The 15,471-nt window shown below is 39.1% G+C and overlaps 1 protein-coding gene across 4 annotated transcripts in view; it reads right to left on the bottom strand.

The window, feature by feature from the left end:
* SLMAP (sarcolemma associated protein) overlaps nt 1-15,471 on the bottom strand; it is a 165,877-nt gene that overhangs the window by 12,721 nt on the left and 137,685 nt on the right. For 3 of the 4 annotated variants that reach the window (XM_027863754.1, XM_027863756.1, XM_027863755.1), the window contains 3 exons: nt 11,086-11,208; nt 9,836-9,910; nt 5,706-6,026 (listed from right to left, as the gene is read on the bottom strand). In XM_027863754.1, the coding sequence (XP_027719555.1) occupies nt 5,706-6,026; nt 9,836-9,910; nt 11,086-11,208 (519 nt within the window). The remainder of the gene's footprint in view (nt 1-5,705; nt 6,027-9,835; nt 9,911-11,085; nt 11,209-15,471) is intronic. The other variant, XM_027863757.1, reaches the window with a different exon arrangement.

Here is a 15,471-nt window from a genome sequence, read left to right as displayed (position 1 = left end):
TTATTTGGACCTGTAGGTGAGACACAAATCAGATGGACATATTTCAAGATTCATTTAGAACCAAATCTCTTTCCATCCAACTGTCAGAATTACCACCATCTTGAAGATACAGCAGTTATTTTTTGGGGGGGAGGGGGGAGGTTTGCTACATTCTGGAAACAAAATAAAGAAAAAAGCTACCAAGTCTTTCCTAAATTATAAAAGTATTTATCTACGAAACAAGATTTCTTTCCAAATTAAACAGCCTCTCTACTGGGAATATTTATCATCAGAGAAAAGAGTTATTTGCTCAGTTTAATGGATGATAGAGGGAAGTCATGTCTGATTTGTTTTTTTCTGACAATGAAAGGATCTCATTATAAGGACAAAGGGGAATAGATTTACTCTCATCTCTTTGGGAAACAGAAGATTGATGGAAAGCTCATGGAAATTGTGGGAGGAATTAGAGATGCTCTCCAAGAAACAGGTCATACTTCTTCCTGAACACGGCTGGCCTTTATGTTATTTTCATTCTAATAAAAAAATCACCAGAAGATGTGATTCCTGTCCAGAATGGTTTACATGAGTAGCCAGGAGTATGCTTCTAGAAATGGCCAGCTTCTAAGGATTGCCATTTTTGAAATTACACCCATAATGACCTAATGTTCTTGGAGAGGGACTGAAACACAGATGAGGCATCATTTTCTTCATACCATTTACACCTTGTATTGCTAGCATAATCTGATCTGATACAGATATATCCAGCAGGCTCTATATCCAGATTTTAGATGGCCACTTTTTGTTGGTAAATTCTCATCCTTCTGTGATTTCCAATATCTTTGTTACATGCTTCAAACACCAGCTGATTATGTACTTATTATATATATACTCAGCTGTCTACATTTGGACAAATACACATGTGAAGGTGGGTGCTTTTAAACACAGTTGCTTAGTGAACTTGCAATTGAAAATTACAAGTAAAGATCCTGTGATTGGCATCAATTGCAGCTAGAAAATGAAAACAGAAGCAACATCTTACCGTGGTCTACCAGAGTAGAAGTCTGCTATGATTTGGCATACCTAAACCTAACCAGCAAGGAGTCACATTTGCAGTGATGTGGCTGATATTAAAAATAAAGACATCAGTAAAGCTTCCAAATGCAGCCTGATCAGTCTTGGTAGATGGGGAAGAACAAGCTTCTACATCTGTATGGATAAGAGTTGAAGAACTGATATAGGACATATTGTGAAAATAACAGGCCTGTTCTTTTCAGAGAGAACAGAAACGTCCCCCAGGATGTATCATCCAAGTCCTTTCTGCAGCCTCTCTATCATCCTTCATGGATGGGAGAAAAAGAGGAGGCTATCTGCTGTGGGGCAGGATCCAGCACAGAAGTGCTAGTGCTCTCTCCAAGATGACAACACGTCATGTTTTGGGGTTGGCTTCCCAGAAGATGGAAGAATGGGGGATAAGCCAGGAGAGCATAGGGCATACGGGCTGCTGCCAAACTCCCTCCCCAGAAGCTTTGTCTTTTGTCATTTTTATAAGTGTATGCACATAGGCTTCTTTTTTATTCAGGAAATTTCATCAAGGTTGGTGGGGAATATTTTGGAGGAAAATCCATTAAATGTGTCTCTCAACTACAATGATAACAATACTTGTCTTGTAACACTTCGGTGAAATCTGCAGGTTAAATTCGTGGTTTAAAAAAAATAAACAAAAGTTTGACAAAATTTTTCAAACAAGTCATTGATAGCAAAACAGCTTTTGAACTTGAGTTATGCTTCATTATTTCACTGCAAAATGATCAAGTTAACTAGATACTAAATAAAGCATCAAACTTTCAATTCAAATTCCTATGACATAATCTTTTTTTGCTATCAAAAGAAAAAAAAAGCCTTTGTGAACATCAGATGAAAAATCTTATGATTCCTAAAGAAGCATGTTTACATTATATCCTTTATCTAGTATTATTTTATAAAAAAATTTTTTTCAATTGACGAGCATTTATTTTCTCTTCTTCTCACCTCCCTTAACTCACTGGGAAAAAAAATAGAGAAGAAAAACAAAACCCTTGTCACAAATATGTATAGTGAAGAAAAATAAACTCTTGTACTGGCCATGTCCAAAAATGCATGCATGTCTTCTTCTGTATCTTGGTTCCATCATCTGTCAAGAAGTGAGTAGTACGCTTCATCTCGGTCCTCTGGAATTGCGACTGGTCACTGAACTGATCAGAATTCTGAAATCTTTCAAAGCTGTTTATTCCTATGATGGTACAGTCACTGTATAAACTGTATTCGTGGTTCTGCTCACTTCCCTCTGCATCAGTTCAAACAAGTCTTCCCAGGTCTCTCTGAACCATCCCTGCTGTCATTTCAGATGGTATAACAGTATGTTATTACAGTCATATACTAAAATTTGTTCAGCCATTCACCAGCTGTTGGGAACTTCTCTTAATTTACAATTATTTTCCATTACAAAAAGAAGTGCTACAAGTATTTTTGTATACATGGGTCTTTTGCATCTTTCTTCCAACTCCTTGGGATAGAAGGCCTCACAGTAGTATTGCTGGGACAAAGGGTATTATGTACAACTTAGTAAGCTTATGAGCATGGTTTCAAACTGCTTTTCAGAATGGCTAGACTATTACTTCACAGATCCACCAACATTGTATGCATGTGCCTGTTTTCCCACAGCCCCTCCAAGTGTAACTTTCCTTTTTGGTCAGTTTTGCCAATCTAAGAGATGTGAGAGAGAACCTCAGAGTTGCTTTAATTTGTATTACTCTAATTATTAGTGAATTGATGCGTTTCTTCATATGGCTATTAATACTTTAGATTTTCTCCTTTGCATAGTGCCTGTTCATATTCTTTGACCACTTATTGAAGGAGGCCCTTATTCTTATAAATTTGAATCAGTTCCTTATACATGTTAGAAATGAAGCCATTATCAGAGATATTTGCTATGAAATCCTCCCAATTAACTGTTTCCCATTTTAAGTGTATTGGCTTTATTTACGCAAACCCTTAAATTTCACATAATTAAAAATGTCCATTTTGTCCTCTGACGTCCTCTGAAATCCTTGTTCAGTCACAAAGTCTTCCCTTACTCATAGTTCTGAAAGGATGTCTTTCTTGCTCCTCTAATTTCTTTATAATGTGACGTTTTACATCTAAGTTATTCATCTATTTGGAATGTTTCTTGGTATGTGTGGTATGAGATGTTGGTCGATACCTAGTTTCTGCCAAAATGTTTTCTAATTTTCCAGGTCATTTTGTCAAATGATGAATTCTAATCATAATAACTGGGTCTTTGGGTTTATGGATTACTGTTTGTTGTATATCTAGTTTATCCCACTGATAAAATTCTTTCCATCCCACTTCTTAAAAAAATCTCCTTTGACACAGTCAACCTTTTGATTTTTTCTAGCTCTACAAGGTAAATTCTTTAGTAATTTGATTGGTATGGCACTGAGCAAGTAAATTAATGTATATAGTATTGCCATTTTAATTATATTGGCTCAGCCTAACTCCTGAGCAATTATTATTTCTCCAATAATTTAGTTCTGTCTTTAAAAGATTTTGTAGTTGTAGTATATCTTGGAAGGCAGACTCCTAAGTATTTTATACATAATACAGTTATTTTAAAGGGAATTTTTCTATCATTTCCTGCTCGGTTTCATTGGTAATAAACCAAAATGCTGATGACTTATTGCCTATCCTGCAACAGTGGCAAAGTTATTATTTTAATTAATTTTTAGTTAGATAGTCAAGGTTCATTCTCTTAGTAAATCATTTTATCATATGCAAAAAATTATAACTTTGCGTATGCTTATTCCTTCAATTTGTTTTTCTTCTCTTTGTGCTATAGCTAGCATTTCCAGCACTATATCAAACAGTAGTGCTGATAATGGACATCCTTACTTTACACTTGATCTTACTGGAAAGGCGTCTCATTCATTGTTGCAACACATAACACTGGATCTTGATTTTGATAGATACCACTTATATTTAGGTAAGGTTTATTTATTCCTATGTTTTCTAGTGTCTTTAATAAAAATAGATGTTGTAATAGAAGGGGAAGGGGATAAGAAAAGGGGGGGTAATAGAAAGGAGGGCAGATTAGGGGAAGGGGCATTCAGAATGCATGCCATTTTGGAGTGGGGGAAGGGGAGAGACGGGGAGAAAATCTGGAACTCAAAATCTTGTGGAAGTGAATGTTGAAAACTAAAAATAAATAAAATTAACTAATTATAAAAAAAGATGTTGTATTACAAAGAAATACAAAGAAAAAGCTTTTAACACGTCTTAGTATAATCACATACTTTTTGCTATTCTCATTATAAATGTGAATTTTTATGTTTATAGTTTTCCTAATATTGAACCAACATTGTATTCCTGGTATAAATCCAACCTGGTCATAGTATATGGCCTTTTTACTGTGTTGCTATAGCTTCTTTGCTTATATTTTGTTTAAAATTTTTGCATTAATATTTGTTAGGAATATTGGTCTAAAGTTTTTTTGTTTTGGTTTTCCTTGTATCAAGGCATATTGATATCATAGAAGAAATTTGGCAAGGATCCTTTTTTTTAGGGGGGGTTTGCTCAACACTTTATGCAACATGGGAAGGGATTATTCTTTGAATGGTTGATAGACTTGTATATTCAAATATATTTAAACACATTTCTTGTTCTGTTAATATGAGCATTTAATATTTTTGTCAATATTCATCCATCATTTTTTAAAATTCTTGGTCTTACTGGCATAGAGCTGTACAAATTAGTTTCTAATAATCCCCTTTACTTCTTCATTTGCTCGGGTTTTTTAAAAATTTTTTTCATTTTTTGATAAGGGTAACATTTTTTCACTTTTCTTTTGTTAAATCAACTTAGCTAATGGGCTATTTGTTTCATTGTTTAAAATATGACCCTTAGTTTTATTTATATTTTTCTTTCAGTTTTGTTAATCTCATTGTCATCTAATATTTTTAAAATATTTTTTCTATATTATGAACTTAAATATCAACAAACATGGACTCAATCTACAAATTAGAGAAAAGCAGACTAGATGAAACAGTGTGAACTTCTATCATGGATAGTCTTTGTGAGTATATTATGTTTGATACAACAGCAACAAAACTGTCTTACTTTTGGTTGTGATTTTTCTAAACTAAGAAGTGCTGATATAAGCATTTTTGTACACACTGATCCTTCCCCTCTGTTTCTGACCTCTTTAGGAAGTATAGCTAAACACCTAATAAAAGAACGTAATATTTTATGACCATAATATATCATAAATCTTGAATAAATCACATAATTATAAAAGAAAACTGCCCAGGAGTGAGAACCCGAGAACAAAGTTGAAGTAGAAAGAATCCACTGTGGGTCACTTCCTGAAAGCTCAGACTGAAAACACTCATACATCTGATGCTTCTAGATTCAGAAAAAGACACACTCCATGCAGCCATAAAGAATGAGTCACAATACAAGGAAGCAGAGCCAGAAGCACACAGTATTATGCTACAACTACAACGAAGAAAAGGAATCATGGAGCATAAAACACCAAAAGTTGGAAAAAAAGAAAAAAAAAAGGTGTACAACCAGAATGACTTATCTTAAAAAACTGGGTTAGATATTACAGGGGAAAAAATGGTCCCTGAATAGCGGAAAGGCCGCTCCTGCCTTCACTGTCTTCCATCCTGACGGCCACCACGCTGACTGACCTTGCAACCTGGAGGATTCCTCTTTCTGCTGGTCTTCACACTGCTGACACCGGAGCTGAAAACTGGCCTGCAGACTGACAATTTCCTTCTCGTACTCTGAGGCTGCCTTCCGCCACCGCTCCAGCTCCTCCCGAACCTTCTGAAGCTCGACTTGCAGGGAGGCGAAGTCAACGTCCCGCTCAGAAGCAGCCTTTTCCGCTACTTGCTGGAGCAGCAGAATTTCATCTTGGGCACTGAGCAAATCGTGCTTCGTGCTCGTGATTTCACTTTCCTTCTCTTCCCGAAGGTTCTCCATATCAGTATGCAACCTCTGCAACTGGGCTAGAAAAGGATATCATCTATTATTTTGTTAGGCTACAGTAATGAAATTCAGAAGATAAGTTCAGCCAGATTGGGGCAGATTTCACAGTCTACCTAGCTCAGTATTTTCTCTCTGACTAAGAGACCAAGAGATACTGCAGAAAGGCACTTAGTCTTCCACGATCATGCTGATTCCAAAGCTATTGTTTTTAAAAAGGAGAAGGGCAGGGGAAGATTCCATCCTGCCCCAGAAAACACCACAGTCCTATATGAAGCTTTGGTTACTCAAACTTCTGATGACGGATAAGCTCAAATGAACAAGATCATCAATAGCAGGGAATCAAAGAAGTAAAGATGGGAAACATTAATCCTCTTCAATTTGGGCAGGCAAAAGACAGCGTAGCAAAATCCCAAGAGAGACGAAAGGGAGGCTTAATGGTGGCTACCACCTCTCCTCAGATTCCCTGGGAGGCTGCACGAGACCAATCATCCAAGAGCACTAAAAACAGTACGGCCACTCATGCCACTCGTCCATGTAGCCGGGGGACTAACCCTGTAGGTACCGCACCTAGGACATGCACCACAGCTAATGGAGACCCAGAGAAGAAAGTTCTCGTCACCAAAGTTTGTCAAATGGTTCAAGTCAGAAACAAGCATGTATGGCTTTATAGATGGAAATGACACTACAGGGGATGCAATACTGTTGTCCTGCCGTTGTACCCTTAAAAACCCACTGGTTCTTTCTTTCCATCTGTCATGCAACTGAAACCTTCTCTACGTGCAGTCTCTCCCTAGAAAGCAGTGACTATGTCACTTTTCTTTTTAAAACAGATTTGCCTAAATTTTGCCCTTGTACCCCACTCTTCCTACCTTTAACTTAGGACTTAGTATTTAGTACAGTCCCTGGCACATAATTAATGATTTTCATTCATTCATTCTCTTTCTCCCTCAGATCTTCAATTTCCGTATCTTCTGGGATCATTTTGGCAACTTACAAACATACTCAAGACTCTTTTTTAATCAGTCATTCACACACACACACACACACACACACACACACACACACCCCTCTACCTTTAAGAAAAGTAATAAATGATTTGTCCAAAACCATACAGATATTAAGCAACAGAACTGACATTTAAACCCAAATCCTCAGTCTCCAAATCCAGCATAACTTTCCACTACAACATGTTGCCTCTCCTTAAACTACTATACTACATCTTTCCTTTCAAAGCCAAACCCCTAGAAAGGGTTTACACTTCCTGCCTCTATGTCCTGTCTGCCAATTTGTTTCTCAACTTCTTGTCATCTATATTTTGAAATCACTTCTCCAATTAAACCAAAGGTTGTCAAAATATTTTTTTAAAAATGTTCACGACCCCAGGCTAAGAACCCCTGCATTAAATTGCTCTCAAACATTACCAACGACACAATAGCTGTTATGACCCACGGCCTTTGCTTACTCTTCGTTATCTTTGATGTTCTTACAGCTTTTGACAGTAATTTTGATTCCAAGACCTATATTTGATTCTCATCTATATCTGTCTTCACGCTCCTTTTTTGGACTCCTTTGCTGTGAATCATCATCCGTCTCTAATTCCCTAAACTTGGACATCATGCGAAGTTGTCTGGGATTCTCTTCTCTAAACCTCTCCTTTCTTGATGATCTCATATTATTTCTACTTACCTGGCTCCCGAATCCATAGTCTAGCCCTAATATTTCTCATCGACTCCAAATCCCATATTTGCAATTTTGCTTGCTGGATACTGTGTGGCTAATTAAACTTAACTTGCCCAAATGTGATATGAATTTATCATCTTTGTTCTCAAATCCTTCCTTCCTCAAAACTACCTGACTTTTTTTAAAACATATTCTCATCTCTTAAGTCACAGAGGTTCAGAACCTGAAAGTACACCGTGATTTCTCTCCCCTTACCTTCCCCTATCCATCAGATGCCAAACTCCCTCCACTCCCACTGTCATTACCTGGCATAGGGCTAGTTTCCTAATTAGTTTCTTTTGCTCTCTCCTATCTATCTTCCACAAAGCTGATTAAGTGACCCCTGATCAGAAAACTTCAGTGTGACTCTTCCTCTCTAAATTAAACCACAAATTCTTCCACCTGATTTGGACTGACCTCTCGCCAGATTTGTGCTCCAACCTTTCCTGCATTTCTATCTGATATGTCCTACGTCCTATACAAGCCCTTCCTTGAAGATGACTTTTCAGTCTCTCCACCCATGAATTTGTACATGTCATATTCTGTGCTTGGAATAGAACTTCCACATTTCTGTGATCAAGAATCCATTTCTGGCATTCCATGCTTAGCTTGGGCACCACCTCCTATATGAACCCTTTCTAGAAACTCAATGGCTAGTGCTCCCTCTCCTCTTATAATCACCCTTTACTTTACTCAATTACAATGTGTGGCACCTCTCTGTATTTCCAAGAAAAATGTAAGCCCTTTGGGCTCAGGAACTTTTTTGTTTCTATGTTTATTTCTCTAACTACTACTAATGATGTGCTGAACTGCTGATTAGCCGTATCCATTCCACCACCACCACCCCCAACTTGTACTTCTGAAGTGGCTTTTGTGAACTAAAGTTTAAAGCTTTATACTGATCCCTGTTCAATTTCTTCTTCTTAGCTTTAGTCTACTGTTCTAGCTTGTCAAGATATTTTTGAATTCTGACTCTTCTGGCAGAAAAATCTTATGCTCCCCCACATGACTATTCAATGCCCCAGTATCTAATCCAGATAACCTCTCTTCTCATTTCATAACCTCAAGGGCTCAGTGGTGTCGCGACGATAAGGACTGCTTTCCAATGTTATCAATGGCAACTTATCTGTAGTTTCTCACTGTGTGTGATTTGTCTGTTTCCTTCCATCAGTATTCCTATAAGATCTAACATGCTGGAGTTCTTCCTTTACACTTTTTATCCTAGATGGGGCATCAGGGGAAGTCCCTCACCTGTCCTGTTATCTTTGGTTCTGTGCTCTATTTCCTGTTCCTGTATTTTGTTGTCTTTTAATTCACTTTTTATGCTGAAATCATCAATTGTCATATATCTTGATGCCTATTAAAGTCTATCACATGCCACTGCCCTCTGGGTCACCCATAACCCTGACAGCATGAAGACTGTGATGTTTCATGATTTACAGCTACATAACACTAAGAGAAAAATATTAACGATAAAAAATAGGTTTTTTTATTTCTGTTAAGGAGTAGTGGCTCAGGATCAACAAAAACACTGTGATATTTACTAAACAAGCTAGCCTACTCTCTTTCTTCTTCCTATTCAATTCTGGGCCCAGATCACTATCCAACTACCGTGTCTTCACAAGATTCATATACTGAATAACTTGATGAAAAGCCCATTCAACAGTATATGTTTTTCATTCATCCGGTTTGATCAGCGCTTTTCTAACTGCAAATACCCAATGAGGCATAAAACAAAGCTGTTCACCATGATTGTAGACAATATCCTGAACCATTACAGATAATATCATTCACAGAAGAGATTCCCTGTGAAGTTTGGCCCTTAAGGTTCCCAATAATACGATAGTACCTATTCAGTGAGTGACCATGCAAAAATACTCACCTAACAAAACAAACCAAAAAAATTCAAGTATCTTCTCATATCCCACCTCCCTCCAAAAATAATGAAAGGGACACTGGTAATACTTAAGTGAAGTCTTTTTCACCTTTTGAGATAAAATTCACACATCATTCCTCTACAGTCAGAGTTAGACTAAGAGCAGAAGAGAAGGCTGTAAGAGATGGCGATCAGTTGTCACCGCCCTTCACCTTCAAATACATTGTTTCATACCTTGAAGAACCTGTATTTGCTTTGCAGACTCCTCAACTTGTGTTCGATAGGCTTTTCTTTCTTCTTCCAAAAGAGCTAAAAATGAAAGCAAAAGTATACCTAGTTTAACATATTAAATGACAAACACAGTCTTGGAGTTGACCAGCTGAACATTTCTAAGTGAAATGCCTTTCAAAAGTTGACTGTGGGAAACCAAAGTTAAGTAACCAATCTCAATTGTTAGACAAGCAGTTTAAATATTTTAGTAGCACAGGAACAAAGTAGTCATGACCAGCGCCAATGCTCCTTCCTGACATAAAGCCCATCCCTGATCCTCTCATCTGCAATGATCTGTCTTTCCTCACCCATGACTCTGTCTGCATCTCTCTTCTTGGGTACTCATTCGTGTTCCTTTGTGTTATGGTTTTTCAGAACCCAGTCCTCTGCGCTGTTGAACTGGTATGAATGTGATGGCCAGGAAAACCCAGACTGATTCAGTAAACACTAAAGTTTATTAAGATATATGTTTCAAAGATGTGTGTTGTTTATAATGGATATAAAAGAATTGTTCTTTGTTCTCATAAATGAAAGAGCTAAGTTCAGAAAACTGACAATAAAGATATGCATTTATATATCTATCCAGTGCTGGGCACACAGCAAGTGACATGTAGACATTTAAAAGACATACAGTAAGGCAAGTGACTTGCCTGCTCAACATTCATTTATGATTTGCCCATTAAAAATATGGATGGTCCCTTATAAGAAATTTTACAGTGATGTACAAATCTAACACTTTTTGGGGGCATTCGGAAGAATACAGCTCTAGAAACATGAGTAATTAATGAAAGAGAAGGCAGCAATGATGGGAATTTCCTTGTTCCCCTTTAGCAATACATTTTAGTCTAGCCTGAAAGGTTGACATGGAGGTTCAGTGTCCATGGCCTACTCAATATCTCTCTATAATCTTCTATGAAGTGCTAATCAATGGCAGGAAGGCAAAGTTAATGATGGGAATACGTGAAAAGAAGAGGGGCCATGGACACCGCCAGTTGAAGACCTTGAGTTCTGCTTGCTTAGGCATACGGAATGAGAGGCAGCACTCACTGCCTCTCCCAGACATGGCCGAGAAGGCCGGCTAGAGCAACTTACAGCAGGTCATCAGACCAAGTCTTAACTGGCTGAAAACAGAAGGCTTTCTACTATCTTTCTTCTTCTTTCCTCATCTCATGGTTAACGCGACCACTGCAGAGGCAAATCGATCTCCGTCTCACCTTGAAGTTCAGAGCATTTTTGTTTACTCCCTCTAGCTAGCTCTTGAGCTTCAATCAACTCCTTGTGAAGATGCTGAATGTCTTGCTTTGTCTCAGTTTCAGACTGGGCCCCCTGCAATTCATCTGATAAAAACATGGGGTTTAAAGCCAAAGTTAGCACAACACATTCACCTCTACTCCTAATGAGAAGCAGCCTCTTTCCTGTTAGGTGTGCAGAGTTAGCTGGAGTACGCCTTCACAATGAGTTAATTGTAAGTTAAAAGTAAATTATCAGTGCGTTCTTGTTGATCCAGTAAGGTATATCTTAGCATAGCACAGCAACAAAATAGAGTAACATCTTCATTATCTGGCTATTATATGTCTAGCACTCGGAACCCCAAAAAGAGCAGCAAGGGCAGAAGATCCTAGACAATGAAATGTGATTGGTTTAAAAAAGGGGGGGGGGGGGGAAAATGCCTGTGAGGACATGGTGGCTGGCAGAAATGGCAGCAGAGGTGGGAAGCAGGCCCAACGGGCAGTGGAGAAGCAGCCGTGTAAAAGAGAAAGAGGGCTAAGCAGTCTTAGATATTTCAGAAACCCCTGAAAAGATCACTATATTACAGCAGAAAATAATGAATGTGTTTATATGATAGTGGCAAAAGTCAGACGAAAGGAAAAAAAATTAATAACAACAACAACAACAATAATAACAATTTAAGTGACTTGCCAGAGTCACACAGGTAGTCAATGTCTAAGGCTGGATTTGAACTCAGATCTGTCCTAATTTCTTCAGGTCCAGTACTCAATCCACTGAGCTACCCAGCTGTCTGAATGGATTTCTTAAACGAGGTAATATGTTTTAGAGAGTTTCGAGGAGTCACGAAATGGTTTTATCTGCAAACTCTAAAATGTTTTTACCTCCTAACCATTCTGGGTGGAACTACTAAGAGAGGAGGAAAAATAAAAAAAGCGAACAACCAGTGACTGCTAGGGAGACGCCAGAGTGGAGTGAATGAAGTCCTGGACCCGAACGGCCTAGTTCAAATCCTGGCTCGGCCCTTCCTCCCTGGAAGACAAGAGGGCTGGAACGATGGTCCTCCAAGTCTGAAAGCCCAAGATCCTGGGTGGAAGCTGCAGAGACGAGTGTCGGCCGAAGGGGCCGGGACAAGACCTGCAATGTCACCGAGATGAGGAAATCCTTCTGCCGGTGCAGGGCGGCACCTCCCTGCAATGCAGTCTGGGAAGGCTGCCCAGAGCACTAGGAGGTCAGGAGACTCGTCCAGGGTCACACAGCAAAGTTGAGTTGGAGACAGAACTTGGAATTCAGGGCTTTCTGAGTACACGCAGTTAACATCAAAATGGATTTCTTTTTTACTTAACTACTCAGTCAGGTGAGTGGCAGAGTAGTCATCATTTAAAATTTGAAATCAAAAAAAGCAGTCAGAGGAGATGCCGGCTACTTGGCACAACGTACTAAGTAACGAGCAAAAGCCAAAAGGGAATGTCGGATGGTTCTCCATGATTCCTACAAGGACTATCTGCACTTCCCGGTTACACAAGGCCTTGGGGGTCCGATGACCTGCAAGGTTCCTAAGAGTTTTAAATCTACGATTCTCAGAATCAAAAACACACAGGAACAAGATCTGTAGCAGAGCAGCACAGAAGCATGACAGGAACACTTCACAACCGACGTGGACACCAAAGATCGACGAGGGACTCTGGAAATCGTCCCACTCACAAGTTGTTTCAAGTCACAACATTTGCTGTGCGTGTTGGTGTTTCTTCCGACTGACCATCACAATACAAGGAGCTGGAAGCTGTCTTTCTGCCACAGCTTTCCTGTACTACATGAGATATGGAAGTCAGAGAACACATGCCCTGCTCACACAGCCAGTGATCAGCTCCCTTACCAACCTCCTCAATACTGGAACGTAGTGTTGATCATCAGCAGAGACATTTTTCCCACTGATGTAGCTGCAAGCCCCTCCAACGCTCCAGAAAAGTTCTCCATGAAAGGCCCTGGCCAGGCTATTGACAAGCCTGCCTCTCTCAGATATCAGGCCCTGCCAGGGCTTGTCAGGCAAGAACCTGGACCCTCATCTATGCCACAAAGGAGCAGTTAAGAGTAAAGGCTTACAAACACCAAACCTAAGCCAACTTAGAAATGAATACGTATAGATGCCTACATTTCAAACAACCTTTCTCCAAACCCAGTGACTCCCTATTTCTGTCCAAAGTAACGTCATATATCTCGTCTCTGTTGCCAGAAACTTTGTGGTTCATCTTTTACTCTTCCCTCTCCCACTCAATGATTTACTAAGTCTAAGTCTACCTCTAAAAGAGGAAGGCTGAACCAGCAAAGAACTCCTAAAGAAAAGGAGAAGAATGAACGGCTGCCAGTACAGGACGGCTATGAGACTTCAAAATCATATCTGTCACATCACTTTCATCACAAATAGCACCAATAGGACTTGAAAGCTGACAAAACACATCACTGGTGATGAAGTACAACTAATATTGGTGTTCAAGTCTTCCCTCCTATTGATGCTTTCAGAAAGCCACAGAGTGTCAATGGTGTCACAGCGGAGGACATCAAGGCCCAGACAAATTATATGTCTAATCAATAGCACATTTTATAACAAATAAAATCTCGTGCTGAAGCTCAGCCTCCCAAAGTTCATGACTCCTACACACTCACACTTCTCTTCTGGCTTCTAACATGTTTTGGAAAGTCCCACTTTTCACTCCGTAGCCCAGAATCCCACCCTTGGTGCAGTTTCCTCCCTTAATCCATCCTGCATACGTAAACTAGACTGGATAGTGAACAACAAGGCTGCCAACTGGCACCTATTCTTGAACCCTGTGGTGCCGTGTGTGAGTCCAGAAACTCCTCCTGCCTGGTGCACAGCCTCGCCTTCGGTACCACAATGTTGGGGGCATTTCCATTCCTGGCCACAGTCATCCCTGGTGCTCAGACTCCTCCTTCTGTCTCTGTGCCCACCTGAGCTGGAAAAATGATTCACTGCGACTTTTTCTTGGGATTTCCCCATCAGAATTCAGTCTAGAGCATTTTCTAAATCTGTCCGGAGGAGTTTAAGAAGGGAGTTCACTGTTCAGCTCTACCCAACAGTGAACTTCTTTGAAGGTGAAGACCATATAGTCTTCAAAATGTCCCATAATGCCTGGTACAATGTAGAGCACACAGGAGGAACTCAAAACATCTGACTGTAATTAGTACAAAATGGATGTGTTCTTCAAAAGGGATAACACCAAGTTTTTATAAATTAAATTATTTTTAAAAATACTAGAGGAGCATGCTAAGGGATCTATCATAAATCCTTCTGTAAATTAAAAGGCGCCTACAGTGAGTAATTACCACTAACTGGTCATTATATATTTTCCATTATAATACCACAAAAGATTCTCTTTTCTCAAAGCACGGTGCCCATACAGAATAAGCCCTTCACTCTAATACTGGGGACATTGGGGACAAGACTAACACTTTACTTTTAGGCCAACAACAAGAGGTTTTTATTGTATCATACTTATGTCAAGTCAAGATTTCATCCAAAGTATTTGCAAACTCGAATTAGAATGAGCTGGGGAAATACATGCTGTTCTTCACTTCACTTAAATCACTGAAGTGAAGACTTACTAAAACATGTTAGAATTTTATTCGGAACAAATTATCAAATGATATTTATCAAATACTATAAGCCCAAAGACATTCTTATAACTAAGACACACACAAAATGGAATTCTCAGAACCAAAATATTTACATAATGATTTAATGAATGTAATCAATATAATGACCATATATAAACCAAGAAATGTTGGCAGATCCTTTACTTAGAATAACAAGGATCAAAATCACCATTTGCTAATGAGCCCATTTGTGCGCACTACTAGGCTTGGACAAGCACTCATCATGCTTGAGATACTGATGTGGGAAAATGGCTCATTAGTGTCCTCTGGCCTAGCTCCACTCCCACCACACAGGGTCACAGGACCCCAGGTCTGGCACTGAAAGGGCAAGGCAAATACTTTGACCAAAGGCTGCTTAAAGATAATTTTTTTAATTAATTAATTTATTTTTAGTTTTCAACATTCACTTCCACAAGATTTTGAGTTCCAAATTTTCTCCCTACCTCTCCCCTCCCCCCACTCCAATGGCATGCATTCTGAATACCCCTTCCCCTAATCTGTTCTCCCTTCTATCTCACCCCACTCCTCTCTTATCCCCTTCCCCTTTTATTTTCCTGTAGGGCAGGATCAATTTCTATACCCCACTGCCTGTATATCTTATTTCCCAGTTGCATGTAAAAACAATTTTTAACATTCATTTTTAAAACCTTGAGTTCTAAATTCTCTCCCTCCCTCCCCACCCATCCTCACTGAGAAGCAAC

The sequence above is a fragment of the Vombatus ursinus genome, unplaced genomic scaffold (assembly GCF_900497805.2).
Source record: "Vombatus ursinus unplaced genomic scaffold, bare-nosed wombat genome assembly UNPS02014773.1, whole genome shotgun sequence".
NCBI classification, from domain to species: domain Eukaryota; kingdom Metazoa; phylum Chordata; class Mammalia; order Diprotodontia; family Vombatidae; genus Vombatus; species Vombatus ursinus.
Note: the sequence above shows the minus strand (reverse complement) of the source record. Positions and strands in the feature narration are given on the sequence as shown.